Consider the following 26,642-nt stretch of genomic DNA (forward strand, 5'->3'; position numbering starts at 1 on the left):
TGCGTTCGTAGCTGAAGTAAGACACCTATGGGTGCCCATTTTGTCAAAATGGACTTTTTTCGCCATTTCTTGTTGGAAAGGCCCTTCTTGAGTTTTGGTCCCTTTTGTTTGTTTTGTCTTTGGCGGGATTGACGCCCGCCTCTGGCTCCAGTATGTCTGGCAGGGCCAGGAAGTGAGGGAGATGCCCGAAACTCCGTGCTTAATCCCGTTGGTTACAGGAATGCACCCAAAGGAGATTGGCTGGCTGGCTGGCTGGCTGCCTGGCAAGAACAGCCACCCTGCTGTGTGTGATTGACAGCTAGGCTGGAATGAATGGCAGAAACCTGCATAAAAGGCGGCGTCTTTTTTGGCTTGGAAGGCAAGAGTCGACCACTGGACGAAGGAATCCGAAGAAGAACTTGGAAGAGACTCCGGCTGCAACTCCTGGACCGTTGGTTTGCCTGGTGAAGCCCTGCTGTTGTGCTGACGCTCCAAATTTGCCTTGACTAGAGAAGCCCTGCAAGGATGACTTCTCCCCTTGAGTTGGTGGGACCAATCAACTCCAAAGTAAGCCTGTCTGGACATCCTCTAAAAGCTAGTTGTATTTCCACTGCTGCTGCTGCAGGAACCGAAGTGCCAGGGAGAGGAACACCAGATTGTGTGCATTGCTTTTAAGTCAGACTTTAGCGCCAAGAAGATCCTCCGGATTTCCCTGATGCAGGACTGACAAAGCCTGAGCCACCTCAGAGTGCCGGACCGCAGAAGCAAGGACAGTCTGAATTGGTATCCGAGAACCACAGTTTTGCTATTTGCTGTCAGACACGAGGAGCTGAAACACTGAAGGACCGCTGAATTGAAGTTAGCCCATTGCTGCCGCTGACAGTCCCATTGCAGAGCAGGAGTCCCTAGACGTCCTCCCTCTTGTCCCCACGACTGAGGCCCAACAGGATCTGCAGAGCTGGTTAGGAACCAAAGCCTGCTGGGACCATTTCTTCTAACCAGAAGTACTGTAAAGTCTAAGAGAACTTTCCTCTTTTTGTGTAGACTTGCTTGCTCTCAGTTGAGACCTGTCTTGGTTACCTTGCTGAGTTGCTAAAGCTTTGCCCTTCAAAAACCTCCCAGCTTGTGGCCCTTCAAGTGTTCTATTTTTCTGCAAACATTTCCAAAAACACTGCAAGACTTTTTACCTAACTGCAAAGATGATCTCCAGTCCCCCTTGATGTGCAATTAACATTGGCTGTCCTGGCTCCCTGAGTGACTCTTCTGACTCTGTGCTTTATCTTTTCCCCAGGAAAGGGTTAATTTACTGAACATTGGAAGGCTTCAAAAGTACTTGCCTGTTTATGAAATATTTGTTAACCTTTGTTTTATTCCTCTATTCTATCTTTTACACCCAATTCAGTATTTCTCTAAATGTACCAGTGATAAATCAATGTCCAGTGTCCTAGCTATTTAAGTCACCTGAGGGTGTAGGAAGTGTCTGTGTGCCATCCCGAATGGGTATCATCTGATTTAGAGAAACTGAGTGTGTTTTGAAGTGGATTTCAATTGTTACATGTATTGCTCCCTTCTGAAGAAAGCTTAGACAACGGATTGTGAAATAAATTAATAATTTTGTCAAGAAACCTTGAGTATAAGTGTCTATTTGAATAACTGTACTGTGAAACTCTGTCACCACCTTGCTGCTCACATTGACCCCTCTAGAGATGAGCCTGGCTGCTCAGCCACACTACCAACCTGTGTAGTACAGACTTTTACCAAAGGTTGGGTCCCTATTGCCAGGAGGTCAGGGTTATTGTAGTGTTCCAAAGGGTACTACATACAATCTTGCCTAACAAAAGTCAATTTCACTTTACTGCTCTTGGAAACAGTAGTTTCACCAAGAGAAGGTATTAAACCTTTGGGAAATCGAAGAGACTTCCCTGCGCCACTGCACTGAAGGTTCTGTGTGTCACATTGTAAAGATGATGCCTTTGGAGTTTGTCAGACTCCAAAGTCAAAAGAAACCTAATCTAAATCACAATAAAATTACATGGGTGAGAAAAAGGGCACTCTCTCCAGGTTCCTGAAGTCCAGCAAAAGAGCTAGGGATCTCGAAGGTAGAAGGGAATTAGCACATTTCTGAGAATTCTCCCGAAAAGCATCCTTATAGGTTTTGGCATTGGAGGCAAATCTGGTCTTGTTCTCAATGGAGGGGCATGTGAGCAAGGCACGTTTGCTGGCCTGCTTTTTGGAGCGGACGGTGTGGGGCTCAGTGGTGTACCAGGTGTTGAATGGAGAGGAGGGCTTGGGGGGGGGGTGCGTTTCTTTAAGGTAGAAGGGTGTCCACTGCCATGGTGTGGATGGTTTTGTACAGTGTGACAAGTTTGTTGATGCTGCTGCTGCTGGGGTGGCGGTAGGATGTGGTCGCTGGAGAGGTTGTGCATGCAATGGGAGTAACTGGGTGGTGTTCAGTTTGTCTGGTGGGATTGGAGAAGACGATGCGGTGATGGTCAGACAGGCACATGGGGTGTTGGAGATGAGAGGGTGGCAGTTATGGTCGAGCACCCAGTCCAGGGTGCGGCTGAGGTGTTGTGTGGGCTTGAGGAGTGCTTAAGAGAAGTGGAGGAGAGGGATGTGGCCTCTTTGTTAAATGTGTCCCCGTAAGCAAGGTTGATGTCACCTAGTGTGAGGGGCTTGGTATAGAGTTTAAGGTTGTGCAGAGGGAGGTGGGAGAGGTCCTCCACAATGGTTGAGGTTTGGGCCTTGGGCGCTCCATCAGAAGGATGTTGATGATGCTGGAGGCAGCCAAGTCGTGCTTGATGGATGGGGATTGGCAGTTCATGAGGGGTGGTGTGACGATGTCGCGGATGTGGAGAGTGTCTCTGAGGATTTGTGCGACGCCACCTTTTTGCAGACACGGTCATTGCGAAGGATGGCAAAACTGGGGGGATGGCTATGGAAAGGGAGGGGCCTGCGGCATCATGGTGCCAGGTTTCCGTGATGGCCAGGAGGTCGAGGTTTTGCGAGATGGTCATGGTTGTCAACGGCGTGTGCAATGGCAGCGTCCACTTTGATGAGAACACAGGAGATGGGGTGGCTGTTGGGGAGAGGAGTGGAGGGTTGGGGTGGGTGATGAGGTGTTGGGGACCAGTGGGGGGGGGGGTCATGCGCATAGGTGGGTGTTGCGGGGGGCTGGCGTAAGTGGGTGCGGTGAGCAGTTTGAGTGGGATGGGTGCGAGAGGGGTTAAGGGGGTGGAGGTGGATGAGGGAAGCACAGTATAGGTGGATGAAGAGTAGCGAGCCAGCGCGTGGGGTTTACCTTGGGCTTTGTGCAGGTAGCAGGCAGGTGCGAGTGTCGGAGGCTGGCCAAGGGCCTGCAGTGGTTAGGGTGGATATGGCAAGCATTGTGGCAGGCTGGAGGGGTGCTGTTGCAAGCATGCATTTACAAATGCCACCAAAGATGCCAACCTGTGTTACAGGTCAGTAACTCCTCCTTGCTTTGGCAGTGGTTTGCACCTAGTATCCTAGGTTCATATTCACGGTTTGTGATTGGCACTCTGTCTTCAGGTTTTACTTCTGTATTCACTCTGCCTATGGTTTGTATGAGTGATAGACTAACTTAATTTTTAGTTTTTTGCACTGTTTGAGGCCCTTATTTTTGTGTTTTCCTTGCAGCTCCAGGCTGAACAGAATCTGAAGTTCATTGATCCGTTCTGCAGAATTGCTGCCAAAACCAGAGAGTAAGTTCATATTTGGGTGGCCCCCTCAAATCCGATCCTCCCCTCCCTTGATAGAGGAGAGTAGGTACCTCCTGAGGTAAGCAGATTCAGGGTGTGTCCATCTTCACTGCTGAGAAGGACATTGAGCTACTTTAGCACTTTGGGCCGTTGGGGACCGACCGCAATGCTTACGTATTTTCTGCTCCAAGGTACTTGGAGGTTTGAGAATTTTTAATAGTAACCTGACAGGATGCGTTTCTTTTGCCTATTTCACTGCTGTGTAGTCCCACAGTGCTCCTTCTGCGTTACACCCATTCCCTTTCTTATGTTTTTTTTATTTTTTTCATGCCTCCTGTTCTAGCGTACCATGAACCTCTGTGGCAAGGGTGTTTTGTACATTAGGATATGATACTCTGTATGGACAAAGACCCCTGTAACATCTTGACTCCCTCGCCAGGCAGCACCTGAATTTTGTGCCATCTTACTCTCTGCTATATGCAGAGTGGTGGGCATAAAATATGCTGTACACCAGTAGCTTTATGAGAAATAGGCATAGGTTGAGTTTCCCTACTGCTCAACTCCCAAGCAGGAGAACACAATTCCTTACTTTTGAATGCTTAGCATGTGCTGCCAGCTTTGAGTCCTGTCGCAAGAGCCTGTTGGGGGTTGTAATGTGTCTGCCAGTCTTGCACAAAGTGTAGTTAACCAACTGTGAGGCTTAGCATGAGTTCCCGTTAGGACAGAATTCTTTTTTTGGGTTCTCTGCTGTTCCATTTTATGGGACCCCTATTGTGTTTTGCTTTTTCATCTTTTCTTGGCTGATTGACCTTATTCTGTGGTCAGAGGGATTTCCACCGACGTCCACCTGTGCCACTGCAACCTTTTTTCTTTTTGAAGTGCTATCCGATGGTAGCGGTTTAGTTTTTCAGAATCCCCATTGGTGTGTGTTTCCGAACAGCCAAGATAAGTGTTAGGGTGGATTTTGGGAGGGCCCCTTATGGAACAGGAAGATGCAGATGTTTCAGTCTAGCCCAACCAAGTTAAGTTAGCAGAGTGGCAAGGCTTGTACTCGGGAGGGGTGTGGGAGAGGGGTGTAGGGCTACTGTGAGTCCACACAGAACACTACCAAGAACTTCAGTGAGACCGTCAAGTAGAAGCATTAACAATGATTTATTGGGCCTTTAAAATGCACATCAAGCAAGTAAAAAGTCTAGACAAACATTGTCACAAGATATGTACATTCACCCTTAGGAGTTGTATGAAAACATGTGATTCAATAACCAGTTCAACACAGGCAGCTTCCCTAACTCTTAGAAAGTCCAACCCTAAAATGATTTGGGGCCTTGTGTCCAAAGGTCACCAGTTTCAAAGTATATCATTCATAGGTAGGTTTCTTTAGGGATTGACAAGTCCAGTTATCATTTAATAAGAGTAAAACAATTAGATCAAGTTCAGGTAAGTAAACTCGCTCAATCCCAGTCCGTGGGATGGTGCTATGAAGGGGGAGATCCTTGACCGGGCCTCGACCGACTAAAGTCTGGAAAGAGTGATTTAGGGACAGGACTTTAGAAGTTGAGTAAATGGGGGTTTCATTGCTTGAAATGTATGGTATTGAAATGCCTAATCATTGTGAACTTGTGTTAAGGAGAATTCTCAGAAATGTGCCAATTCCCTCCACCATAGATACCCGAGCAGCTTTGCTGGATTTTGAGGACTTAATTCTTTTACCTGGAGAGAGTGAGACCCCTTTTTCCTACTCTCTCATGTTTTTTGTCATTTTGGACACTGTTTCTTTTGGTTGTGTAGTCTTGACGAACTCCGTAGGCCTCATCTTGTCCATTGTATCACACAGCACCTTCAGTGCAGTGACACAGGGAAGTCTTTCAGATTTCCCAAGGTTTAAATACCTTCTCTGGGATAAACTACAGTTTCCAAGAGCTGTGAAGTGACATTGACTTTACCTACGTAGCATTCTAGACCCAGCACACACTATCTTACAATAGGGGGCTGGAGGGGTTACTTAGTATCCCCTGTGTCTAGCTTCTCATGTAACAATTTTATGTTACCCTTTCCTCACTGAATGGCTGGTGGCAGTGGTTTACTTCTAACTACCGAGGTGTGCATTTAGCGTGGGATGCGTTCGCAGCTGCAGTAAAGCACCCAAGGGTGCCCGTTTTGTCAAAATGGTACGGTCTTCTTTTTTCGCTATTTCTTTGTGGAAAGGTCCTTTTTGAGATTTACTCTGCATGCCAAACCAGGTTTGGTCCCTTTGTTCGCTTTGCCTTGGGCGGGGTTCCCGAGTGAAGCCCTGGTGTCTGGTGGGGGCAGGAAGTGAGGGAGGTGCCCGAAACTCCCTGTGCTTAGGAGACCCACATGCACTCTGTAGTGATTGGCCAGCTGTCTAGCAAGGACAGCCACCCTACTGGGTGACTGACAGCTAGGCTGGAATGAATGGGAGAGAAATGAATAAAAGGTGAGGTTTTTGGCTTGGGAGGCAGAGGACACGTGCTGCAACTCCTTGACCGTTGGTTTGCCTGGTGAAACCCTGGAGCTGTGCTGAAACTCCAAATTCGTATCGACAGATCAGCCCCTGCAAGGACGACTCCTCCCTTTTTGAGTTGGTGGGACCAATCCACTACAAAGTAAGCCCCCTGAACATCTTCTCGGAGCTGGTTGATTTTCCACTGAGTTGCTGCTGGAAACGTAATAGCCAGGTAGAGGAACACCAGATTGTGTGCATTGCTTTTAAATTGGCCAAGAGCTCCAGGAAGATCATCCGGACTCCCAGAAAGCAAGACTGACCGAGTCTGAGCCCCCTCAACAGAGTGCAGGACCCCAGAAGCAAGGAAAATCCATCTCGACAGCCAGAAACCGCAGTGTTGCTATTTGCGGTAGTCGCGAGTAGCTGAAACACCAAAGCGCCACTTGTTTGAAGATTGCTGGTTGCGAGCGGTGACCGTCCCATTGCAGAGCAGGTGTCCCCCGACGTCCTCCCTCTTGTCCCCACAGCTGAGGCCCAGGAACAGTGAGATCTCCAGAGCTGCCCAGGAACAGGAGTCTTGAGCTGCATCTTTTCTTCATCTTTAAAGGTGCTGTAAAGTCTGACGGAACTTGCCTCTTGTTGTAGAGTTGCTTGCATCTTCTACTAATCACAAGCCTAAACAGCGTGTGGCCCTACATTGATTCTTCTTTTTGTCAAAGACTTATAAAACCTTGTGCAAATACTTTTCTTACTTAACTACCACAAGTGCTTCAGCTCATACAAGACTTTTGCCCATTGACTTTGGCTTAACCTGCTCTACTGAATGCCTGCTTAGGGGATCCAGAAGTATTTGCATACTTAAGAATATTTGTGGTCTCTTGTTTGTTCTAATAACCTTTTCCTTTGACAAGTTCTAAGAGTATTCTAAATGCAACGGTAAGATATTAATGTCCCTTAGCACCCTAATTATTGAAGTCACCTGAGGGTGTAGGTTGTGACTGGGCCATCCCAAAAACGGTCTTTACTGATTTAAAACATAAGAGAGTATAGTTTTGGAGTGTATTTGTGTGTTGCTTTTATATTGCTCCCTTCTGGAGAAGGCTTATTCTAACTGAAAAATTAATAATCGTTTATGCAAGAAACCTTGTGTGTAAGTGTTTATTTGAATACTTGTCACTGTGAATCTCTGTGTAACTCCCCTACAGCTCACATTGACCCCTCTTGAGATAAGCCTGGCTTCTCAACACACTACCAACCTGTGTAGTACAAGCTTATACTAAAGGTTGGGTTCTTTTTGCCAGGAGGCCAGGGTTGTTGTAGTGCACCCAAAGGGTACTGCATACAATCGTGCCTAACAACTTGTTAGGCAAGAATTGATGAAGTAACCCTGTGGGAGACTACACAACCCTTGTCCTCTTGGTATTAAGTAACACATCTTTTGTTATAGGGCTGTACTACACAAGTTGGTAGAGTGACTGAGCAGCCAGACTTATCTCAAGAGGGGTAAATGTGAGCTGTAGAGCTATAGCAATGAAATTCGCAAATACAAGTATCCAAGCAACACTTACGGTCAGTTTTAAATAAGCATTCTTTAAAAAGGGCAATGTTTGCAACACTCAAAATACTTCCTCAGAATCTACACCATGCAAGTAGATACTCTTTAGAGATGTTTCATACACACTTCCTACACGCGGAGGTGACTTCACTAACTAGGACATTATTGGCATTTATATATCACTTTGTACATTCTGAGGTTGGTAGAAGGAAAAGGTTAAGGAAGGAAAAAGGTTAAAAAGGTTTTCGGAGCATGTGAGCACTTTTTCAATCTCCCAATGACGTCTAGATCAAACACTTTCCCAGCAATATTAGTCTAAAACCAATGTATCACCTATGAGCGACAGTAAGAATCAGTGAAATGGAGAGTCTGCAGGGAGCCAGGACAGCCAGATCAGTCTATGGAGCTGAGGCACTTCTTAGATGGTAAGTCTTGCACAAGGTTAGAGAGTTTGTTGCAGAAGAATCACTGTAGGGTCACAAGCTGTTACACTTGTGAAAGTTAGAGCTGAAATCAACTCTGAAAAAGCAGCTACTGCAAGTCTCAACGGAGAAGAGAAGAACTACAGAAAAGAGGTAAGTACCCCGTAGTCAGAACAGTACCTTTTTGTTAGAAGAGTGGTCTGGTTGCAGATCTAGAGGGAGGACGTCTGCACAGCAATTCATAGGTCGGCGGCAGCTGCGGGAGTTCCTTCTTTAGATCAGCAGCACTTTGCGGTCTTAGCGCTCGGTAAACAGCACCACCGCGGATCGTCGATATTGGTTGGGCTTACTTCACTCTTTGAGTCCAGCACTCTGGTGAGATGACTCGAGCTTGGGTTGTTCTGCTTCTGGAGGTTCCTCAGGAGACTCCTGGAGCTTCTGGCCGGCTTACAGAAGTTGCACTCGACTACAGCTTTCTCGACCCCTGGCACACAGTTCCAGCAGCAGCAAAGAAGTACAGCCAGTTGGGGAACGTCTTCCATCAAAGTTCGTCTCAGGGTTAGTTGTTCCCAAGTAACCCAAGGGAAGACGTCCTCTCCGGAGCGTCGCTTGTCAATTAGGAAAAGGAGCTTCAGCACAGCAGCAGGGCTTCACCAGGCAGTTCAACGGTCCAAGAGGATGCAGCAAGCGATTCCTTTGTCTGTTTCGTCCAGTTTTCAACTCTGCATTCAGTCCAAGAAGCCTCGCCTTTTATGCAGGTTTCTCCCATTCATGCACAGCCGAGCTGTCACTCGCACAGCAGGGTGGCACAGCCAGCCACCCAATCAGGACTGGGTGCATTCATGTAACCAAGGAGACTAAGGACATGGGCGTTTTCGGGCACTTCCCTCACTTCCTGCCCTGTCAGACACACTGGAGCCAGAGGCGGGTTTCAGTACTGAGGATTCAGCCTGCAGTAGAGAAGCACAATGGTGGGAAAATTAAACCACTGCCACCAGCCATTTAAGGTATTGAGGGTAACATACATTCTTTTACATGAGGCAGTTGGAAAAGGGGCTACTTAGTAACCCCCCAGCACTCCACATAAGATGGGGGTGTGCTGGACCTAAAGAGAGAAAAGGTAAGTAATGTCAATTTCACTTTACTATTCTTGGGAACTGTAGTTCACCCAATAAAAGGTATTTAAACCTTATGAGAAATCTAAAGGATTTCTCTGTGACACTGCACTGAAGGTGCTGTGTGTCGCCATACAAAAAGTAGATGCCTAGGGAGTTTGTCAGACTCCAAAAACAAAGCAAACTCATGATCCAAATCAGATCAAATTACATGAGAGAGTGAGGAATAAGGGCTCACTCACTCCAGGATAAAAATTAAATGTCTAGAAGTCCAGCAAAAGAGCTGGGGTCACTAGGGTTGAAGGGGATTGGCACAGAAATTAGAATTCTCCCTAGCGCAGCCATCTTGGTCGGGCTCTCTAGCGCCACTCGAGGAATGGGTATCTTCTTAAGTTTTCTAGCATGCTATGGGGATTGAGATTGGAGCTGACGAATGTGATTGGATCGGTGTGGATAATCCTGTGCCGTTTCTCATTTCAGTAACCACCTGATGCAAACTATCGCCCATGGCATCTTTGAAGCCATTGTTGACCAGGCTCCCTTTGCCATTGAGGAGTTGATGAAAGAGCTGAAGCAAAGCAAAGTTACCTCAGACGATGAACAGACGGATGAAGAGAGTGACGAAGGGGAGTTAGGGGGCAACACACGCAAAAAAAGGGCTGGTAAGCAGTGACTCTGCATGTAGACCTCAATGCTTTGCCCACTCGTTATGCACTGCCTAGAATCTGTCTCTGCGCGCACAGCCCACATTGTATTCGCCATTCATATAGCGCCCTTTCCCCATTTGTATGGCCTCAATGCGCTTTGTGGTTCGAACGCCTTTCGGGTAAGAGTTTCATAGCAATGATAGATCTTCCTGACCGGTCTACCCCAGAACATTTTGCTTTACTGGTGGATTATTTTTCTTTGTACCCTCTGCGAGTGGGAACCTTTTTCCACACCCAGTCTCTTACTCTTTTTATGGGTGTCATTTTTTATGACTCGCCATAGTGTCTTTTAAAAGTTATGCTCTTTCACAACTTTTTGGCAATACGTGCCTGTTTTTGCTGGGTTGCCCCAGGGGCTCCCTGTTGAGCAGTTTTTTCTGCAGTCCAACAAAGGGCTTGTTAGGAAAGATTCCTATTTATGTATAGTTTTACCTTCACCAGATTGGATTCTTAGTCGCCAGCTTAAGGACAGAGAGCTCAGATGGTCCACAGTAGAGAAAGAGTGTTATTCTGTTGTGTGGGCCCTACGGAAGCTGAGGCCCTACCTCTATGGGACCCACTTCACTGTGCAAACTAAGGCCCTTAAAGTGGCTAAAGAACATGAAGGGAGAGAATCCAAAGTTGCTCAGGTGGTCCATAAATCTGCAAGGCTTTGACTTCACTAGTGAGCATAGGCCGTGTATCCAACATAGCAATGCTGATGGGATGTCCAGAATGTTTAACCGACCTGAACTCGAGACTCATCCAGGGGTGGATTAATTCCCCCTGTCCTTGGTCTGGGAGGGGCGAGTGTTAGGAAAGATTCCCATTTATGTGAAGTTTTCGTTCCAGTTGTGTAACCCCCAACCTTTTGCTGCTGTTTAAATACCATAGTCTGACTTTGCCGGTGGAGCACAGCCTTGAGCTGCACTCCACTGGGTTTTCGCTCATTTTGTTATGGGGAACTGAAATGCCCTTAAGACAGTCAGTACTGGAAGACTGTGTCCCTTAGTCTTTCCAATGTTGCAACTTTTCTGCAACATGTTAAAAGTGCACAGTGTACCTTACAGTACAGTGCGCTTGTGTCTTCCTTTAATTTCCAATGGCCCTAGACTCCCCCAAAGGATTTTTTAGGATAAGTGCAGATGTGCCTTGACAGGGCTGGTGGCAGCTTACCTTTTTAGTGTGTTTTTAACCCTTTCTTGCCAAGCAAACTGCATTTGCCGCGTTTGGCATAGGAAGGTGGCCTGGCTCCAAAATGGCCATAAATTACAACAGAAGTCTTTGGGATAACAAATTCTGTCTGAACCCATATACTTTTTTCCACAACACAGACAGAACATTTTTGAGTTCATAAGTTACAACTTCTAAATCTAAAGTCACCTATGACTGACTAAATATCCCTTTTCAAAGAAACTAACTATCCCTCAAGTGGGTGCCATCTCCCTAGTAATTGCTGGTGTACCGCCTGTCTAGGTTAGGGGATAGAAAAGAGACTAGCCCTACCCTTGCTCATTACTTTTTCTAACATGTAAAAATAGGTGCACACTTTTGGAAGTCAAATCTGTCTTTTTATTATTGCTCCCTCACCGTGTGATTTATCAATTACAAACAACAATTCTTCTTTTATTACATTTTTTAAATACAATCTAATATGAAGATTGGCGTGTTTTTGTGTTTTTTGTGTGTATATCTATTCACACTCATATATACAGAGTCAATCTGTTCAATTAAAATGATACCATTCAGCCGAGCTTGCCAGTTCACAAGCATGTCTTTGAGTTCAGGCCATCACCCAGAGCTGCTTCTGGTCGACCGGTTTCAACGAGAGTATCACTATCCGCTTTCTTCCGGAAAAGACTGAACACATCAATCTTCATATTAGATTGTATTTTTTAAAAAAAGAATTGTTTGTAATTGATAAGTCACACGGTGAAGAAGCAATAATAAAAAAAAGATTTGACTTTCGAAAGTGTGCACCTATTTTTAGATGTTAGAAAAAAAAATGAGAGCGCGTAGGGCTAGTCGCTTTTCTAGCCCCTAACCTAGACGGGCGGTACACCAATCTATACACCGGACCTATTTGTCCATAGCTGTAGGTGTTCCCTAAATATACGCAATGTTAAGCCTGATCCTTGTAAAGTATCTGATCAGTTCTACCTTCCATGCTCCTCGAATGGCAAATGTCTGTACTGTATTATACATTGTATTCACATGTATGCACCGGCCTGTGACAGGCACTGTAAGCTTCGAGACTTCTTGCACTGCTGCACCCAGCTGCCCAAGGGCTTGGTGCGCATTATCAAATTAATAAACAAACACTCGAGCGCTTACTAGGGAGACAGCACCCACTTGAGGGATAGTTAGTCTCTTTAAAAAGGGATATTTAGTCAGTCATAGGTGACTTTAGATGTAGAAGTTGTAACTTATTAACTCAAAAAATGTTGAATGGGAATGAATGGGAGCAAGCTGCATAAAAGGCGGGGCTTTTTGGCTTCGAAGGCAGAGTCGACCGCTGGAAGAAGGAACCGAAGAAGAACTTGAAGAGGACGCCTGCTGCAACTCCTGCACTGTTGGTTTGCCCGGTGAAGCCCTGCTGCTGTGCTGAAACTCCAAATGTGTATCTACTGAGAAGCCCCTGCCAGGACGACTTCTCCCCTTGAGTTGGTGGGACCAACCAACTCCAAAGTAAGCCACCTGGATATTCTCTCGGAGCTAGGTGAATTTCCAGAGTTGCTGCTGGAAACTGTAACGCCAGGGAGAGGAACACCAGGTTGTGTGCGTTGCTGCTTTAAAGTTGTCCAAGAGCTCCCGGAAGATCCTCCAGACTCTAAGGAAGCAGGACTGACCAAGCCTGTGCCCCCTCAAGAGTGCAGGACCCCAAAAGCAAGGAAAGTCCATTGTCCAGACCCTGAATCCCATAGTTGTATTCAAAAGCACCTAACCAAACCAAAATAAAAATCAAGTTTCACATCCTACATACTCGCTGCTTATTTACGCATGCATGGTCTCTTTGGACTGGAAGACTTAGAAGACTCTGGGATAGAAACGTTTTCAAGAGACAATTACTTCATTTCAAGAGCATGTTGCATTTCCATTTCCCTTAGGTTGATGTCCTGATGTTTGGTTTCAGCTTGGATTTGTAACCTTTTGAACTCTAACTCAAGTCATTTTCTCAAGAGAAAAATTCTGAACTCGGTGATGGACCTTGTGGGGGTCCTGTGGATACAGGTTGAGACAAAAGGGCCTGGGTTAGTAGGTGTGACAGGCCTACTACCCAGACTTTGATTATTCAACAATCTTGCAATTAATCTTTCTTTTCTTTTAACAGGGAGGTTCCTGGCTTTACACATTTCTTTCAGTTTCTCTACTGTTAAAATGATCAGGGCTTCTTGCCTGAAGTTATCCATATCTGGCATGTTACAATTGCTTTTCTAATAATATATAAAAACTTACACACAAGGTTTCTTGAACAATTATTCATTTATCAGTCAGTTAGAATCAGCCTTCTTCCGAAGGGAGCAATATAAAATCAACACACCAATACACTCCAAACTCAGAGGCACAGCTCCACCTCACTGATGATGCCCAACAAGGCTGAAACACGTGTATGGGGTTGCTGTTGGTACTCTTGTTCAGAGGAGAATTGCCTAGCATTTCGGTGCTCGACTGCCCCTGGGCAGGACAAAGACTGATATGCAGAGATATTTCTTCTCTGCGAAAGGGACAGTGAGACTCTCCCAGGAGCCATCCACCCAAGAGCAAGTCAATGGACTGTTTGTGTGCTGGTAGAGAGACTCTCAGAACCCCCTTTGTTTTACACTCCAAAACTATACACTCTTAAGCTTTAAATCAGTAAAGACCCTTTTGGGATGGCCCACAGTCGCAACCTACTGTTAGGAAAGATTTCGTAATTGTAGGTAATTTTCCTTCCATGTGGCAACCCCTAAACTTTTTGCTGTTGTTTTTCACCTTGTTCTTGACTTTGCCAGAGAAGTGCAGCCTTCTGCCACACTCCTCTGGGCTTTCGCTCCTTTCTTACGGGGAAACTGACATGCCCTTAAGACAGTCAGTACCGGGGAACGCTGTTTCCCGTAGTTTCTTTTATCATGTTGCGGCTTTAGTGCAACATGACACAAGAGGGCACTGTAAGCTAAGTTACAGCTCTCTTGGGTCTCTAGCCTTCTACAGGCCCTAGATACTCGTTTAGGATTGTATTTGATCGGTGCAAGTGATTCAGGGACGGGAATGGTGGCAGCGATCGTTTCTTTGTATTTTGAGCTCCTTTTGGCGTTATAAGCGCGTTTCTCGCGCTTAACCCAAAATGGCCAGACCACGAGGCTCTTTTGTCCTGTCCGCTGACCGTCTTGCTCCCTTCACCTTCCCCAGGTCGAGCCGACCCGGGGCCTTCCTTATTTGGGCATGTACTTTCCCGCGAAACACGGATGCTTTTGCGGGCTTCTACATGTCTTGTGTGTGCCTCCAGGATGTGGGCTGGGATGTCTGGTCCCAATACACATCCTGGGTGCCAGAGAGTCTAGGGTGGTGTGAATGCCTGGGACCACCGTGGTCCGTGATTGGTCCACGAATGGTGAGCGTTGATGAGCGGATCTCCCATTGGGTCCCCTCCGTTTTGGAGCGAAGGGAACCGTGGATAAGAGGGGGCTGGAAACACCACTACCATGTCGATCTCCTGAGTTCTCACGAGCGAAGGAATACAGGAGCCAAGTATCCTGCAACCAAGAGGCTGGACCGAGGAATCGCTGGTGACCCGCTGAAGGACTTCTCCTCTGCATTGCTGTCGCCTTGTGAAACCCTTTTCACCTTTGATCGAACCAGAAGGCCTGTACTGGTACTTCGACCCTTTGGAATAGCAGGAACAGCTATTCTCGGCATCTTCACCATCTCCTGCCAGTAAGCCTTCGGAAGCGTCTCTGGGCCATCCAGCTGACTGACTGACCAGCTTACACGGGAGTCTTGCTCTGTAACCGCCGCCAGGTTGTGTAGTATTTCGAGTCCTTGTCACACTCACACGCTTCGTACACTTGGCGTTCCCAGGTCGGAAGTGAGTAGTGTACATTTGGCTCAGATACACATGGCCGCTCCGTTGCCCTGCTGTGGTGACAAAGCTGTGCAGGTTTCTTCGATTGGGACGTCTTTTTACTCAACACGACGACAAGGCGTTCCCTGCTCTTCTGAACCTGCCAGCTGCTGAAACTGACGCGGAGAAGCCTGGGTCTGCTTGCATCGGGGACCGGTGAGTAGTTTAGCTAGGATCTGGTCGCCCTCCTGCAGGAGCCCATTGCTTTTCCCCGCTGTGTAAAACAGCACCCTTTTGCCGTACTCGCGCTCTGCTTCTGCCCACTGTGGAGGCTGCGCTTGAGTCGCAGGAACTTGTTGTTCATTTGTGCACTGAACTGAACTGCCTGAGTTCCATAGAAGAGACTCTCCTTTTGCCCGTTGGCACCAGCGTGTGCAGGTACTTTTGAGCACAAGGCTCCACTCTTCGCAGGGCTCGGACTTCCATCTAGTTAGGTGCCTCTGAAGGCGAACTGAGTCTAAAGCATTGTATCGCACTGCCTGTTTTCCTTCCCTTGCAGGTGGACTACACATTTCGTGCATATAACGCTTGCGACTGTCGTATTTGTTTATATATTGTGTTGATAAGGTATGTGTTGGTTTACTATCGTTATATTGTGATTTTCTCGCTATGGTCATTGTTTTAAAGGCCTTGAAATAAATGTGTATATATTTTTAATCTAACAACTGTTTGGAGTAGTTTGTAAGTGATCTTGCTTTGTGTGCTCATTGCGGGCTTTCAGTCACCCTCACCCCTCTTGAGACCTAGTCTTGACCGCCGCGATCGCTACCTTGATTGGTCTGGCTCGTCCAGAGGTTACCCTGTTCCAAGTAATTAGGTTGGCCTTCTGAACTTCTGCGCCACCAGGACAGAGTTCAGAAATCCGTCTTAACACCTACACCCTCGGGTGACTGCAATAGCTAGGGCGCTGGCGACATTAATATCTTACGGTTGCATTTAGAATACTCTTAGAACTTGGTTTAAGGAAAAGGTTATTCGAACAAACAAGAGACCACAGATATTCTTAAGCAGGCAAATACTTTTGGATCTCGTAAGCAGAGTTATTCAGTATAACAGGTTAAGCCACAGTCCATGGACAAGTCATATCTGGGCTGAAGCACTTCTGGTAGGGAAGTAAAAAAAGTCTTTGCACATTGTTTTAGAAGTCTTTGCAGAAAAGAAGAATCCATGTAGGGCCACAAGCTGTTTAGGCTTGCGAGTAATAGAAGATGCAAGCAACTCTATAACAAGAGGTAAGTTCTCAGACTTAACAGTACCTTTGTATTGAATATAAAGTGTAGCAGATGACTCTTGTTCTTGTGCAGCTATTCAGACCTCACGGTTCCTGGGCCTCAGTCGTGGGGACAAGAGGGAGGACGCCGGGGGACTCCTGCACTGGGATGGTCAAAACTTGCAACCGGCAAACTTCACTTCAGTGGCTGTTCAGTGTTTCAGCTCCTCACGTCCTCCGCAAATAGCAACACTGTGGTTCCTGGCTGTCGAGGTGGACTTGCCTTGCTCTGGGGTCCCGCACTCTGTTGAGGGGGCTCGGGCTCGGTTAGTCCTGCTTCCTGGGAGTCCGGAGAATCTTCCTGGAGCTCTTGGCCAACTTAAAAGCAGCGCACACAATCTGTTGTTCCTCTCCCTGGTGTTTCGATTTCCTTCGTCCAGTGGTCGACTCTGCCTTCCAAGCCAAAAGACTCGCCTTTTAATCCATTCTCTCGCTTTCATTCCAGCCTAGCTGTTACTCCCCCAGCAGGGTGGCTGTCATTGCCGGACAGTCAGCCAGCCAATCGTCGGAGAATGCATTTGGGTCTCCTAGGAGACTAAGCACTGGGAGTTTCGGGCACCTCCCTCACTTCCTCCCTACCCCAGATACCCTGGAGCCAGAGGAGGGCTGGCTTCACTCGTGAATCCCACCAAAGGCAAAATGAACAAAGGGCCCAAACCTGGTTTGGCACGCAGAGTAAAACTCGAGAAGGACCTTTCCACAAAGAAATGGCGAAAAAAGAAGACCAAGGCCGTAAGACCCTGCACGGCACAATGGCTGAAGGCCTCGGGGTATTAGGGTATTGCAGCCCGCAAGGTCTCAGCACAGCGTGGGATGGCTCAAAATGCAGGCCGTCTTGTTTCTAGTGGGTCTCAACAGGCTCTGTGTCGTGGTCGTCCATTTCGGGAAGCCCAGGTTGATTGGAAGGAAGGGCTACAGCGGGCTCGGTTACACAGCAGGTTCTCTGGTCGCTGGAAATCGTCTTTCGTCTCAGCCGCTTTTCCTTCATCCTCTTCGGTTTTGGTTCAGTGGTCGACTTGTCTTCAGCTTCCAGGTTCGGAGTATTTATCAGGAACTACAGCACATATTCTGCATCTTACAACAAGGGGTGGTCTGGTTGTCCAGTCGGGACAGCCAGCCCCCCACTGGGATTTGTCCCCATTCAGGAAAGGAGGAAGACAAAGGGCTGTGGCAGGGTCGGACTGGGACAAGAAATGGGCCCAGTCACCCAAAAAAAGTGGCCCACTCCTCACGACCCTTGACCTCTGATGACATCACCAGAAGAGATGTCCTTTGACCCCACAGTGACCTCCTGGGAAGCGATGAAACACAACCTTTCACCCCTTGACAAAACAGGAAGTGGCATCAAATAGCATTGTCCCTAAGTACACTAAATTACTGTGAATCCAAGCAGACGTCCAAGGCGAAATGATAGTGTTATTGTATAGCACTTACGCTTAAGCTCTTTTTTTTTTAATAGAAGAAATATGCTTACAATATCACCCAACCTGTGGTGGTACTCATTTATCGACCTAAGAAGGATGAAAGGCTTTTTGGAAAGAAAAAAAAGGAAAAAAAAAATTCTATTTTTATTTTCTTCCAGCCCAGGCATGGCCAGAAACCGGCCCCCACTCCCCAGGGACGATTTCGCCCCGGCCACGGGCCGAAAGGCAGAGGGGGCCAATCCGACCCTGGGATATGGAGTTTTGGACTCCTTCCTGCCTTCACACAGACAGACTGGAGCCTGGGCGGGGAGTCCAGGGGACTGCCGCCAAAGATGAAAATCACACAAAGGAATTTCCTGCCCTGGATGTCAGGAGAAGGAAGGACAAGAAACACTAAAATGGGCTATTTTGCTAAAATGAGCACCTGTGGAAACTGCCCCGGTAAAGGTGCACCGAATTTATAAAATGTATATCTGCCACCAGCCATTAAAGGTGTCTGGAAGGACCGGATGTGAGGGAGGGTCCCGAAAATCCCCTTTCCTGTGTCTTTAGGAGTACCTGAATGAAACTAGTCCCGATTGTCCGGCTGGCTTTCTTGTTGCTGCTGTTTGATTAACAGTATAGGCTGTGCATGACTGGGAAAAATTGCTTAAAAGGCTAGGTTCTTGGGACTACAGGCAGAGTAGACCACTGGAAGAAACATACGAAGAAGAAAATGTGATGAGAAGCCTGCTGCAACCTCCTGGACCTTCCAGTGCACGGTGAAGCCCTGCTGCTGTGCGGACCTCCTTTTTTTACCTCGACAGAGAAGCTCTGACGGAACAACCTCTCCCCTTGGGTTAGTGGGACCAACTTATCCCGAGACGAACTCCAATTTGCACAATCCCCGACTTGCTGTGCCTCTCCGTTGCTGCAGAAGCCCAATGCCAGGGTCGAGTGGCCATAGTCCATTGCAACGTCTGCCGCGAACCGAATCCGGATGTTTTCTCTCTCCACTACCCCTGGCCCCTCTGCAGCCGCCTCTCCTCCCTCTTTCTCTTCCTTTGCTCTGTTTTCGTCTGACGAGATTTCTAGATCTATGAAACCTTCACCAAAACAGGTTCTTCCATGTTTGTCCAAAACCATTAAGAACCATATTAAGACCCTGGCTCCTCTACTGGAGCCTTCCCCTTCCCCCTCACCCTGAAGCACTCCCTTGTGCACCCCCTTCTCCAGAAACCCACTGCCGACCCCTCCTGCCTGGCTAACTATTGCCCGATCTCTATCACTCCTTTCCTGGGCAAACTCCTGGAAAAGCTTGCAAGCTCTCAGTTTACACTCCACACTGAATCTGTTTGTTGTCTCCATGACCATCAGTCTGGCTTCAGAGATGCCAGAAGCATGGAAACTGCTCTCCTGAACTTCCGTGAAGACCTGCTCTCCAACCTTGATTCTTTTTTTTTTTTAAGAATATATTTTACGTCCTGTCCCCTTTCCTCCATACTGCATGGGCGTCCCTTCCAATGGATGGGAGACAGAGCCCTTTTCACCTGAAAAAACCTTCTTCCCCCTTTTAAATTTAGAGGCGCTTGGGGGTGCAGCCCTGGGAGCATGTGCTACCCTGAGTCTGCCCTTCAGCGCCACACCTCCGTCCCCTCTTCCGCATCGACAGGAACTGGCTGAATTCACCAGTGCTCCTGGGGTTGGCTTCGGCCATGTAATTCCACGCACGGATACTTCTCTTCTGTCTTTTTTGTCTTATCATTCAGGTACTCGGTCCTCGGGTGTCACTCTCCTCCCCGGAGCATGTCGACTTCCATAGGGTTCAGCAGGATCCATCCTGCAGCAGGCTCTTCCCAACTTCAGACCCCCACGCCCTCTGCCTACGTTGCCTTGGCCCAGACCACGGTTGGCAAGCTTGTACAGCGTGCAACGCCCTGTCATTGAAATCGCTGAAGAACAGACTCTTCCAGAAGTCGCCTCCAGAGGACTGCAAGAACTTTGTGAAACATCGAGCCAGGCCCAAGGTAGGGCCTCTATTTTCCATCGCACCTCACAAGGGGAGACTCCTTCACAAGTACTCGCCCGAGCAGGAGGGACCGCTCAGCTCCTTGTACCAGCACGCGCACTGAGGCTGCTCCAGCTACCGGCCTACTGGCCGAGTGATTCTCGGATCCTCCCGGTAACAGTGCTGAGGGACTGGTAGGCCTATGACCGGGTCTCCACCCAAGGGGCTCTGCCCTTTTACCGCCATTGTCTGGGGGGCAACAACCTAGTACCGGCAATACCGCAGAGGGGATGCCTAATTGCAGCTCTACGGGCCGAGGGTGTCTCACCTACCAGGCCTAGGCCCGAGGAGCAGGTTGGACCTCGCGATCCACGCTCTAGAGTCTTGGAGGAGGCAGGGCCAGCGAGTAGAGCAACACGACGCAGGCACGTGGCTGGCAGTTCGACAAAATGGTCGCCGCGCCAAACACCTGCACCCGTCCGACGCCATTCCAGGAGTTCGGCGAAGAATGAGTGTCAAGGTGGGACTGGCCTCAACCAGGTACGTGGCCTACAGCCTAGCCTTCATTTGCGCAGAGCAGGTTCCCACTGCGTCCTTACGGGCAGGGTTTGCAGCTGCTCCAGCAGCCTCCCGCTACCCCGTTGGTATCCCCTACCACCTCTCCGGCCTGTGAAAAAGGGTTCTTCGAGAGGTTCATTGGGCTCATGAAGTCACCTTCGATAGGGGTTATCCTCAGGGATGCCATCAGGGACGTGCTCCCTACGATGCTACCGGCGCCACAGGCGGCTCCTCCGGCGTCCCAGGCCCCGGCGCAGCCTCTGCCTCCTGCTCCCCAGCCGATTCCTCGGGGGTCCCCATACCCCAGCCTCTGGCTCCCGCTACTCCTCCACCTACGCAGGATCCTCCTGACCCACAGGATACAGATGAGGAGGAGGCTCCTGACACGCCATCCTCAGCCAGGACCTTCCACAAACGTCTTGCAGATCTGGCAGAGTACCTGGGCCTACCCCAACCCGAGGTTGAGCAGCCGGGGTTCTGGCTGAAGTCCTCGCACGACGCTCCTCTGCCAAAACGGGAATTCCACTGCAGATCTCCCTGGCCAAAAAGGGTTGGTTCAAGCCCCCCCACTGTCCAGCCAGTCAATAGACGCCTGGACGCCAGGTACAGCCAGATTGGGGGGGGGACTCTTGCTATCGGCCCATCCTCAGCCACACTCCTCGGTGATCGTTGCGGCACCACTATACTCCAAACCTCAGTCGGCTTCAGCCTCCTCCACAGTGACGCTACTAGGCAAGGAGGAGAAGTTCTTGCAGAGGTGTACGGGAAGAAGCTGTATTCCAACGCATCCTTACATCTTCGTCCGGCCAACGCTGATGCCATGCTGGCGGCCGCTAACCAAAGATTATGGCGGGAAATTGCAGACTTCCTCCCGGAACTCCATACGCAGAGCCAATCACTTTTCAAGGCGGGACTGCCTGAGGCAAAGCTGGTGGCACAGGACCTCATGGAATCCACTGTGGCCCATATTGACATCTCTGGCCGTGCCATCTGTATTGCCACAGACATGAGGACAGCCTGGCTCCAGGCAACCAAATTCAACCCGGACGTCCAGGAATGCATAGTAGATCTGCAGTTCGAGGTGGAGGGGGGGCCCTCTTCCACTCAACCATGGACAAGGAGCTGGACAAAAAGAAAAACAGCTCAAGCGGCCAAGTCTTTATCCATCTTGACAAAGACAACGCTCAAGTAGCACACCAAATCACTGCAGTGCTCTGACGGGGGGGGCATACATACGGAGGGTTCTGCGGCTTCCAGGAACGGAGATCCAGGCAGCCTGACCGCTCGCCGTCTCAAAACCGGCGCAAGCACGCAACAAAAAGGGGTGGGGGTGGCAGAGTAAGGGCTTTTTCCAGTCCCCCTCCTCCGCGACAGCCTCCGAGGGAAAGAAGGCATGACACGCTCCTCCGGGTCCACATGTCTCCAGTGGGGGGCAGGCTTGCTCTCCATGCCCATTTCTGGCGCCAGAATTTCGCAGACCCCTGGATCCCCTCCATAGTTTCCGTGGGATACCACCTACCCATCCCAGCCTCTCCTCCCTCCTCCCCTTCACTCCCTCACAGCAACTCTTCTGGCGGAGATCCGGTCGCTCGTGGAGAGCCAGGCAGTGGAGGAAGTCCCAGCCTCCCAGCGAGGCTTGGGCTTTTACTCCAGGATTTTCGCCATTCAGAACAACCAAGCGGGCCCGAGAGTTTGCTGGACCTTTCCACCCTCAACCTCTCCTTACCTCTACAAAAATTCAAGATAGTTACGCCAGCTTTTATAGCGGAGACATCGTGCAAGGGAGACTGGATGTGCTCCCTGGATCTGAAGGACGCGTACCTTCACGTCCCGATGTGGCAGCCCCATCGTTCTTTCCTACGGTTCAGTAGCCTGGGCTACCATTTCCAATACAAGGTCCTCCCTTTTGGCCTCAACTTTGCCCCCGGGGTCTTTACCAGACTCATGAATACTGTTGCTACCCTCCTCGGAGAGCAGGGCCTCCACATCTGCCCATACCTCGACGACTGGCTCGTCAGGGCTACATCTCCAGAAGCGCTACGCCACTCTTCCAACACACTGCACGATCTGGGCTTCTCAATAAGTTGCAGCTGCAGCCCACGCAGACTCATGACATTCTTGGGACTCATCTGGGACATGTGCTCCGAGAAGGTATTTCCGTCGGAGGACAAGATCTCGGCCATCAAGAGGGCCACCACCCACTTCATCAGCAGAGGTGTGACTTCGGCATGGTGGTACCTGCATCTCCTGGGTCTCTTGACGGCGGTCCTATTAGCCGTCCCAAACACGAGATTGAGGATGAGGGGGGGATTCAGTTGCACTTCGTGGCCTCATGGAACCAGGAGCTGGGCTCTCAATCCGAGATGATCAACGTTCCGCCATCCCTCCACCCGGACCTAACATGGTGGTCCAGGGACTGCAACCTACGGACGGGCAAGCCCTTTCGGCTTCCCTCCCTGCAGGCCACCATCACCACAGACTCCTCGCTCAAGGGCTGGGGAGCCACCCTGGACGATCTCTCGGTCCACAGCACCTGGACTCGACTGGAGCAGGAATACCACATCAATTGGTTAGAGCTGAACGCCATCTGGCAAGCGCTCAGAGCATTCCCACCACTTCTCAGGGGCAAGGTGGTCCTCATCCAGACAGGCAAATCTACCAGCATGTACTACGTAACAAGCAAGGAGAAACCAGATCCACTCCTCTGTGTAGACTGGCAATCGGAATGTGGAAGTGGGCCCTGGAAAACGACATCTACATGGCAGTCCACCTCCCGGGGGAATCCAACTTGGAGGCGACCCTGCTCAGCAGGTTGGGAGCAGACAATTACGAGTGGCAGCTAAACGACCTCGTTATTCAGGAGATCTTCAACACGTGGGGTCATCCCCATGTGGATCTCTTTGCCACCTGGCACGTCAAGAAGTGCCCTCAGTTCACCTCCTGGCAGAGACCGGGCCCCGGCTCCCTGGGCGATGCGTTTCTGCTTCAGTGGAACGGCATGAAGGCTTACGCCTTCCCGCCCACTCCGCTGATTCACAGAGTGATTTGCAAGATCAAGAAGTCTCGCCAGCTCAACATCATTCTAATAGTCGGGCCATGGTTTTCGGAGCTGCTCAGCCTCTGAGATGCCTCCCATTCACCTCCCGACGGGCCCAGCACATCTTCTGGCGCAGCAGGAGGGGCAGGATTATCCACCCGCGCCTCAGAAACTAGCCCTCAAAGCGTGGTGCCCGAGCAGGTAATGCTGTGGCACCTCAGCCTCTCCCAGGCTAATCTGGAAATCATAGAGTGTGCAAGGAGCAAGGCTACCAGGGCCCAGTATAAAAGTAAATGGACCAGGCTCTGCCACTGGGCAGACTCCAAGGAAATAGACCCCCTGGCATGTACTTTGGATGACGTGCTCTCCTTCTCTGCGCACCTTGCCCACTCTGGTGTGCAGATGGACACCTGCCATACATACCTCGCAGCCATCTGGGCTTACAGGAACTCGGAGGAGGGGATCTTCTCCAATTCTATCAATCATTTGACGGGGCTCGCAAGGCTCTACCCGCTCCTCAAGAGGCCGCACCCGGTGTGGAACCTTAACATAGTCTTGGCCGCCCTCGCACACAAATAGTTTGAGCCAATGGGGTCCACGGACACCAGGCTGGTCACCATCAAGACAGCCTTACTAGTAGACCTCGGTTCGTAGAGTCGGCAAAATCCAGGCGCTGTTCTCCTCGGAATCATATACTACCTTTCGCAGGGACAAAGTAGTCCTGCGGACACACCCAGCATTTCTGCCCAAAGTGCTGTCTGCTTTCCACTTGAACAAGGAAATGGTCCTTCCTAGGTTTGTTTGTTTGATAATGCCCTCCAAGCCCTTGGGCAGCTGGGCGCAACAATACAATTAGACTCGAAACTTAGTTACAGTGCCTGACACAGGCTATTACAAAACAGAGTTAACTTACAACAAATGTTCTTTGCTGATCCCAAGGACGAAGCAAAGGGGGTGCTGCACTGCATGGATGTCAGGCGTGCCCTAAAATTCTACTTGGGACAGGACCAAGAGCTTCCGCAAATCGGACGCCCCGTTTGTCACTTTTGGAGGCTCAACACCATGCTATCAGGCCTCCATATCCCGATGGATGGTCTCTGCCATCAAAGAAGCATATGAGGACCAGCACAAGCCACATCTGGCCAACATGCACGCCCACGCAGTCGGGGCCAAGGCAACGACCATCGCATTCCAGCACCATGTCCCTTGGCAAGTCATAAGCAGGGCGGCCACTTGGGCCACTCCCTCGGCTCTCTGCAAGCATTACTATATGGATGCCGGCTCTAGATCTGATGCCGCTTTCGGACAGGCGGTTCTCAGGAGCCTATTTGCTTAAGGAGGGTCTCCTCTCCACCCTGGCGCTACATTTAGTTGTAATCTCGCATCCGATTGGCCATTGAGCCACCTTAAGCAGCCTATCGCCAGCCGGTAGGCGAAGCCGGCCCACTCCCAGCAAGGCCCAGGATAACAAGGCCAATACCTGTCTTCACCTGTCCCAGCCGTGGAGCAGACCCCCTCCTTCACCAGAGGAGCAGGAGCTCCCCCGGACCCTGCAGGAGCAGTGGTCTCCCTTTCCTGGATCCATCCTGAATTGCCCTCGAATTCGGGTAAGAATCATTATTCCGTGCGAGATTCGTTTTTTCTTGCTGCTAATTGCACCAGTGATCCGCCGACCTGCAAGAATATCTACTCAGCCTGCATGTTTTAAACTTGATGCCTACAGCTGCTGTGTTTGCCCCTGCCACCATTAGCCACCACGAGGTTTTTACACTTCCAAGATGGCCGCCCGCCATGTCTCAAGGAACCCCAGTGCCTAACTGAGCACATCCGACTGTCCTCGCATCCGATTGGCCATTGAGCCACCTTAAGCAGCCTATCGCCAGCCGGTAGGCGAAGCCGGCCCACTCCCAGCAAGGCCCAGGATAACAAGGCCAATACCTGTCTTCACCTGTCCTCAGCCTTCCTCGCCGTTTGCCCAGACCCCCTGCCGGATTCCAGACAAACCTGAACGGTAAACACCACTTCGCTTTTAAATTGAACTGCCTAGACTCTGGAAAAGGCTTTGTTACCACAAGCTACTTATTGCCACTCTCGTGCACTCAGGCCTTATTGCATGCTGTATCTGTGCCCAAAGTTGCTGCCATTTCCAGTACATAGGTGCTCATTCGTATTTAGACTACTGTGTCGCTAATCATCCCTGTCACATATAACTGCACTGTGCCTCACTACTGCTCGGCTACCCTATGCAATTCTAGCTGCCATTTTTAGCCACATTGTGACCATCTGCCCTGTTCTGCTGATCTGCTCACCAACTGCCTCTAGATCTGTTGACCTGCAGCCCAATGTGCCCCCGCTCAACATACTTTTATAGCCACTAAACTCAATGTTGTGCTTAATCTGCTCTATGTGCTATTCTGAAGTTAGGGGTTATTCTGATTCTAGGTGTTATCTTGAACTAAGTGTTACTCTGAACCTAGGTGCTATTCCCATTCCAGCCGCTATTCTGAATACATGATACTCTGATCCAAGATGTTAATTGGTACACTGGCACAATTCTAAACCTAATGCTGTGCTAATTGACAAACGCTTACTATGACCACTTTGCTTACCGGTACCTGAGTCAGATGCCAATCTGCAACCTTGCACTACATGGATTAGGTAGTATTCGGCTATTCCAAGCAGGCCGCACTGTCCACTGCTAGATTTCGACCCTAGACAGGACACACACTGCACCTTACCCCCCTCACACAATGTTCCTCCCGGGCCTTTACTCTATACTACTGAGAACCATTCTCCACATCACCAATTCCGCATGCCTGCCCAGCTCACCCCTTAACTTGACCAGCCTAGGCACCGCATCACCCACCCTCACAGAGCCCAGCACCACAATCATGCTTAGCCTACTCGCTCCCCCATGCCTTTCGGACAGGCTGACCAGATTACGATCCAGACTTCCAAAAATACACGAGCCTAGAGCCAGGGACTCCTCACAATCCATACTCACACACCGAACCTCCATCAGCTCCTGCGCTAACCTTACGCTAAAAAAACCCGAACCTAAACCCGTCAACTCCACTACAACCAACAATAGAGCGCTCATCACAGCTACCATCCCCACCCCTGCCAAAGCCAAAACCCTACCTATAAAAGGTGCCCTCATCAACGCACGCTCCATGATTGCCCATGCCACGGACATCGCTGATCTCATTTTAGCTGAAGATCTAGACTTCCTAGCCATAACAGAGTCCTGGCTTCATGCAGCCGCAGGCCCAGCCCTTTCGCTAGCCATCCCCACTGACTACACCATCATCCGAGCGGACAGAAC

General features: G+C 49.5%; 1 protein-coding gene across 1 annotated transcript in view; it reads left to right on the forward strand.

Annotated features, from left to right (window-relative positions):
* Positions 1 to 26,642, forward strand: part of LOC138525621 (ribosomal RNA processing protein 1 homolog B-like) — a 310,024-nt gene that overhangs the window by 154,114 nt on the left and 129,268 nt on the right. The window contains exons 7-8 of the mRNA XM_069635673.1: positions 3,637 to 3,701; positions 9,735 to 9,916. Coding sequence (XP_069491774.1) covers positions 3,637 to 3,701; positions 9,735 to 9,916 — 247 coding nt within the window. The remainder of the gene's footprint in view (positions 1 to 3,636; positions 3,702 to 9,734; positions 9,917 to 26,642) is intronic.

The sequence above is a fragment of the Ambystoma mexicanum genome, chromosome 7p (genome assembly GCF_040938575.1).
Source record: "Ambystoma mexicanum isolate Mex_15411 chromosome 7p, UKY_AmexF1_1, whole genome shotgun sequence".
Classification (NCBI taxonomy): domain Eukaryota; kingdom Metazoa; phylum Chordata; class Amphibia; order Caudata; family Ambystomatidae; genus Ambystoma; species Ambystoma mexicanum.